General features: G+C 38.8%; 1 protein-coding gene across 1 annotated transcript in view; it reads left to right on the top strand.

The window, feature by feature from the left end:
• Positions 1-7,275, top strand: part of CPXM2 (carboxypeptidase X (M14 family), member 2) — a 77,252-nt gene that overhangs the window by 43,959 nt on the left and 26,018 nt on the right. The window contains exons 4-5 of the mRNA XM_009325872.1: positions 4,730-4,814; positions 5,348-5,498. Of these exons, the coding sequence (XP_009324147.1) occupies positions 4,730-4,814; positions 5,348-5,498 (236 nt within the window). The remainder of the gene's footprint in view (positions 1-4,729; positions 4,815-5,347; positions 5,499-7,275) is intronic.

The raw sequence follows: 7,275 nt of genomic DNA on the forward strand, positions 1-7,275 counted from the left end.
GGTGATGTGGTTGCATAAGGAAAAGCTGATCCTCTGGACAGGAACCTGCCACAGCTGCAGGACATCTGTTTTCAATTCTCCACTTTGATTCAGATTTCCTCTCTGTCCCTGGGCAAGTCACTTAATCCCTCAGTTTGTCTTTTTTTGGATGGAAATGGACAAGCTGGACATTTCCATGTATCGCAAGAAACTGAATTTAAAATCAAAGATGTTCAAATACGCCTTGTCTAAAGCTAATGCATTACAAATAAAAAACAGCTGATTAATAATAATAATTAAAAAATCCATCACATTAAGTGAATTTGAATCATATTTTGATTTTTTGCATTTACTTTCTGTGAAATGAATTGATTAATGTTTGCAATAGATACTGAGATTTTTCAGATAAGTTTCTCCTGAGGACATAAGGCTGGCATAAATTTTAAAAAGGATTATTAATAGGAAGCACCTGAATCCAAATGATTCCTGTCAAATCTGTATTTCGTGATCCTTTTCTAGCATTGATGAAATTTGTGAGGCAGTCATGTGAGTAGCACTTTGTGCTAGAGCATGATGAACTAGAGGTAACCTCGAGTACTTTTGAAGATACTGTCATGCAATAACTTCTGTATCGCCTAGCTTCCTGTCAAGAAAAAGCTCAATAATTAACGCACTCTTTTCTGAATACTGGCATAGGACTTGCCCTGAATTATGTCTCCTTGACTCTATAAAGCCAACAAATATCTGAGGAATATAATAGTAGGTTCAGGGAGATTTTATAGAGAGAATTCAGCAAAGCTTCTCTAAAACAACGGTAGGGACATCCTAAGTACTGTAAAGCTTTATAGCTTTCTTTCAGCTTTCCTTAGATAGCTTTATTGTTCAATGCTGATGGGCCCCGAAAAGATTCGATGTGATGTGCTGCAGAAATTAATGTCTGCAAATCCCAATCCCAATGAGATGGATCTTCCTGTCATCAGGTAGCAACACAAAGCAGAAGACATTCCCCAATACTTCTTCTAGCACAAGACTTTGCTTTAGCTGTCATGTTTCTGTGATGGATTTTCCTGAAGGCCTTCGATTTCTACATGAATAAACTGAGCACCATGTACGTATTAAACTCTTCAATTCCAGGAAGCACTGTGCTTACTGTAAACAGAGTGGCTGTTGATTTGAGCATGTGCAACTCATCCATCTGCTTCCTGGAAGCATCAGACCCCTGTGCTGCACATGTGTAGAAAATCTGCAGCTTTCAAGAAGATTTAGTATGTGAATGCTCTTCTGCTGATATGTATCTGTAGAAATATCTGGGATTTAAAGATACTCAGCTGCCTGGTCAGAAGCCCTGTGCATTAGCTTCTGCTGGTTTTCCAGATACTCTGGACACATGAATTCATGCAGCGTTCCCCTTCCCCATCATGGGGAATGTGATTTCAAGGCAGAAGATGCTATTTCTGAGGGGAATCTGAATTTACAGCAGCCTTCTTAATATTGGCAGAAGCTGTTTTTCTTATGACGTTGGAAAAAAGGGGGAAGAATTTAAGCCCCTAGAAGCGGTTTTGCATTTAGGGCCAGTGGGAGAAGGATCTGGTCACCTGTGATGGTTTTACTCTGCAATTCAACAAAGGCAAAGTGGATGCTTATTCCTTACAGGCAAGCACAGTTAATAGGATGTGGTGTGTGACCTAATACATTACGCTGATTTGTCTTGCCCCATGACCCTCTGTAGTCCTTCTATACCGAGAATATACAAGACTGGATGTAGTCCCATTTGTATTTTAGTTGGCAGACTGCCTCTGTACTCGCCTTCAGCAGGCGAGTACATCAGCTGAGACTTCTGTCACTCAAGATGGAATATGTGTACACTGATTAGTATACATTTTCTCTTGGGAGAAGTTTGAACCTTTGTAACTGTAGGGAGTGAAAAAAATTAAAATATCGTGAATAAAAGTCCTAGATTGGAATTATTAGTGTAACAGTAACATTTTCTTATGCCAATAAAATGAGCTGGTTCTCTTAAAAACTGTCTATATATGCCATGATTTTCTTACAAAATTCTCAATTATACAGTGTCCACTGTTATCTTATTTTCATGTGGTTGTGATATTCTGTTTGAAAATTTTTTTTCAGGTGTAGAATAATGAATATGGATGTATTGTGTTTGTCCTAATAATCTTATTTGTGCAGTTGAAGTAAAAAAAGTTCTGTAATACTTCAGAAGCAATAATGTCTTTTTGGTTTGTAACATTGCCTCTTTTGGTCATTGAAAAATGGCCAAGAACATTAAAAAAACCCAAAAAAACCAAAAAACCAAAAACACAAAAACCCAACAAAACAAAAAAACCCCACACCACCATTTCATGTGCACTGAATATGTACACGACCCCCCCCATTCACACCCATGAGTTTTGCTCTCAAACTTGGTTTCTTTTTCAATCAGAAAAAGTTATTTTTCCTCTTCCTGGAGTTTTGATGTTGGCCATTTCCAAAATTCGTAATTTCCATCTTTGCTAGATGTAAATCTGCCTTCCTTCAACTTAAGATCACAGTGAAATTTTCTGGTGCAGTTGCCAGGTTATTGCAGAAGCTGAGAGAAGAAAATAAAGTTCTTTACAAGAGTTAGTAGAAACTTAGACATTGACTTCAGTGTGTTTATATATTTTGTTGTATATCATTTTACAGTCGTGAAGACTTGAGATGCCAGCATGGCACTTTACAGATCTCTGGCAAATCTCCTACCCCAAGAGATTTTCTGCTAACAGGCAGACAATTAGTATTTTCAGAAGGCTGTTAACTTGTTAAAGTTGTTTAACAAATGTTGAAGTAGTGTGTGCATTACAGGTGGCAGATATATTCATCTTTTCAATACAATAATAAAAACTTCATTCTGCTTGGCAATAGTCAAGATTTTTCTATTTAAAACAACATGAATGGCAAAACCTATTCATTGAAGAAGGCTGGTGAAAGATTTGCAAAGGACTAGTTTAGTGTGTAAAACAGCTGGGTTTGTTCAGTCATTTTTTCATAATCATATGATATCTCATCTTTGACTTTTGGGAGTATTAGTAAACTACATACAGAAGTGCTTTTCTAAACCCTACTGAATGCTTACCTAATCTTTGGGTTTAGGTGTCATTGTAAGTCTGGACGTCAGTTTGAATCTTTTGTGTAAGTGGGACCGCTGTTACTCAGAAAATGAAATAGCAGACAGAAATCTAAAGTTATAAGTTTTCTGCTGCCATGGCATTGACTTAGGCATTATTTGAAAGTCGCTATTTTGTACGAGATGAAGCTGGACTAACTTGGGCTGATCTTGTGGCTAATGAATTTGCTCTTGTTCCACCCCTGCCCCTTTTTTGGTCTTCATTAGAAGCCTAACTCTCTTGTAGTGAACACATAAAAGCTAGTTTGTCCCTTTAAACATAAGCACAGTGAAGTTAATGTGTGTGTTCATAGGTAGTTTGCTAAGATTATTTGTTGATTTTAAAAGAAAGAAAAGCAAACAAAGTTGCATTTGTATGGGTGCAGTACAAGGGGAAGCTTTTCTTAGGTGTGTCTGTCCTTCCAGATACTCCCTTATCTCCGAGCCATATGCTCTGCTGCTTCTCCCATAACGGCCCAAATTGCCCCTCTTCTTTCTAGTCCCAAGAGCTTTCCTTACCCCGGTTTCACTCCCAGCAACTGACTGTGTAGCTTAGCTAAGAACCTGTGTTCAAGAATGACTGCTCTAGAGGACTGCTGGATACGCATGGTCAGTTTATATACATGAAAATAGAATTTAATCATCCTGGACTGACTTTACAGTACAAAGATACCTCCAAGCCACAGCTCTCTTCCAAGTCACTGCCTATTGAAACCAGGAAGGTGTTAGGAAAAAAAATAAATTACTTCTGCCCTTTCAGACCAACAAATATGACAGGAGAGTCAGGGCATTACCTTCTCCATAGCTGTATACATATTACCATGGGGAATGCCCAGACAGCGTAAAAGCTACGTAGTTTTAACTCCGCTCAGAATATAGGAAGCAGCATTTTATTTCTCTTCATAGTCTTCGTTAGCTGAATACAGACAAGATATAATTTAAGTACAAATGAAGATTTTGGTTTTTTAGATTAAAGGGGATTTTGCTGTAAATCAGATAACAGGCAACTAGAAAGATCAGCCTACTGAAGATTGATCTAGATATTGTAGTAGTGCACTATAGTACTGTGATCAATTGGACTCTGCTGTGCAGAGACAGAATTGTCTCTTTGTTCTTATCTATTGCTAATAAATACAGGAATGACTGCAGGCTCCAGTCATTCTTGTATTGGAAGAAATGGAAATTTTCCTGGTTGAAATTCACGGACTTTTCGTCCTAGAGGATTTATTACTTTTTTCCATCCTCTCTGATAATAACAGCAGAAACAACAAATGTTCTGTAGCTGAAAAGGTAAGATTTTTGAACACTGGATGCATCTGGTTTAGATAAGCCATTTATCCCAAACTCTGCATAGAAAAAGGAAAGGAGAGCAGTAATCCTGGAATCCCAGAATATTATCTTGTTGTTTTTTTGCTTCTATGTGCTAGGCTTTTGTAATTATCTGTTGAATCTAGATTTGCATGTCACTTTTTCAGCCAGGTGTTGACATGACTTTGCCAAGTGGGATTTCCATTGCTAGCAGTCTTACAAGCTTTATTGCATTAAACACAATTTGCAGTCATTCTAAGTTAGGAAAAAATAACTTAGATGCTCTTTGTCTTTTTCAAGGAGTAACTGGGTGACCTCTTACAGAGTATTGGTGAGCAATGACAGTCATGCATGGACTGCTGTCAGAAATGAATCTGGAGATGTGGTGAGTATCATGAAACAGTTTTATGAAATAGAGCAGAGATGGGAAAGCGGGGACTGTCCACGTGGAATTTTGATTTGCAAGATTAGTCAATGTAAGACTATAAGGCAACATCTCTCAGTGGTCCCACTAATTTTAAGAGCAAATCACATAATGCAGAGAGGGACCCAGAATATCCTATATGGCAAATCTGCATGTGTCTGCCTATGGATGTGAATGCCACGCTGGCAGCAGTCTTGCCTATGATATGTTTCTTGTTGCATGGCCTGTACAAGGGTTACCATGAGTCTGCTGATCCCTGAGGACATGTCATGCCCATGCATGTACCTATTGCCAGAGAGAGGGCGTGGAGCTCCAGCTCCTTTGCCCCTCTCTGAGGGGCATGGGGGGATTGTGCTCTTTGAAGAGCAGTTCTGGCCTGGGCCACCAACAACCTGGGGCTGTAACAGGTGACTTTATTTGTTTCTATTACCGAAAGTGCTAAAAGACTTTTTGAAGAACTGATCTTGCCATTTTCATATGTTTGGCCTGCATAGATTTTTGAAGGAAACAGTGAGAAAGAGATCCCAGTTCTCAATATGTTGCCGGTGCCACTGGTTGCACGTTACATCCGTATAAACCCTCGGTCCTGGTTTGAAGAAGGTAGCATCTGTATGAGACTGGAAATCTTAGGGTGTCCTTTGCCAGGTAAGAGTCTTTCTCAATTGATGTTGATGTGGCCGCCTGCGCCAAGACTCAGAAATTTTATTTCCTTTGGATATCTTTTCTTTTAGTATAATACCTGTCTTTAGTGAGTAGAGTTATGCAAAAAGAAACAAAAATGTCTGTCCAGATACATGGACAGTATCAGGATAACTCTTCAAATGCAACCGCATAGTATCTATAAGTGGCATTATTAATAAAACAAGATTTCATGGATGATCCAACAAGATTTTCGCTGTTGTTTGGGCTGAAGTGCAGTGCAATTAATCTTACTGAGTGCATATGTACTAGGGAGGTAACAGAATTACGTATTGGGACAGTCACTTGCAGATGTCTTAAGCGTCTAAGGCAAGAAAGAACCATTATAATCATGTAGTCTGATTTTTTTTTTTTTTTTTTTTTTTTTTTTTTTTTTTTTTATTTCATTGTACAGGCCATAGGACTTCCCTGAATTTATTTGAAGGCAAATACTGTGACTGAACTAGTGCTTATCTTGTAGGGGGGAAGGAAGGGAGTTGGGGATGTAAAGAATTTCTAGCAAATTTCAAGTGTTATCAAATCCAGCATGATATCCCCGGTTAAGTCTCAGGTGAAGAAGGTAAATGGTCCTATCCTTGGTAAAGACTGTGGAAAAGTCACAACCTGATGTTTAGCACAAACTTCAGGTGTTAGCTATTTCTCTTATCATATGAGTGCAAAATACAATTAGGGTTTTGCTAAACAGTGCATACAAAGTGAAACCTTATACAAGGCCATTAAAAAAAAAAGGCATTCAATACTGCAAATTATGACAAAGCCATGCTTCTGTTAAACACATTGTAAATAGGTGTCATGGTGGATTTGTGTCTTCATACGTGTGTGTTTGTATACAAAAATTTGAAAAACTGTTTGTTCAAACCTTTTCTAAGTTGCCCCACTACTCATTCCACATTTCTCATCTACTTTTTTTGTTTTCTCTTTGATCTTAAATTCAGGCACCTTGGGGATAGCACTCTCGGTTTTTTGCAGGGGGCTATGAATAGTATTTTCAGAAATACGAGAGCCAGAAAGAGAACTGCCTTTCCAGAGCCTATCATTACTGCTTTAACTGTTCCTGTTGCTGTTCAGAGACTTGCTGCCTCCAATTCCACTGTTGATGTAGGGTCTTCACATTGCAAGCAGGGGTAGCCTGATTTTTGTCCTTTAGATGTTTAAATACTCATGGGGAAAAAAAAAAAAAAACAACACAACAATCTGGGGCACGGAAGGGGTAATTCTCTGACAAAGAGAAGTATGGGGCAAGTATTGTCATAAAACTTCGTCTGCAGGTGTATTACCATGACGCAGTGAAAGTTAGCAGCACTTACCCCCAGAAAAGCAATTGTCTAACAAATACATCCTGGATTTGAATGGCAGTGATGAGGGGTGTCCTGTGTATGTGAATATTCATGTTTTCAGTGGGATTCTGATTTATTTCAACTGTCGGTTTAGAATACTCCAGCTCTGTGGGTTGCTTGTTTCCCACTGTACCTTTTACCCTGGAAGGGCAATTCCAGGGCCAGTATTTTCCCTCAGCTCTTGAAAGGGCTGTCAAAGAGCAGTGATCTATCCCAAATTCCTATGCAGGTTTGCAGAGGATCCACTCTCTATAACACAGGATGTGAGGCTGAAGGAAAAGCGTAGCTTTCATCAGCACTGTGACTTTACTGGCAGGCAGGACATGCACGGAGGTCTCCAGAGAATAACAGAGATAACACTCAAACCATTTTGGAGAGCAAGTTGT

The sequence above is a fragment of the Pygoscelis adeliae genome, unplaced genomic scaffold (assembly GCF_000699105.1).
Source record: "Pygoscelis adeliae isolate BGI_AS28 unplaced genomic scaffold, ASM69910v1 Scaffold4, whole genome shotgun sequence".
NCBI lineage: Eukaryota > Metazoa > Chordata > Aves > Sphenisciformes > Spheniscidae > Pygoscelis > Pygoscelis adeliae.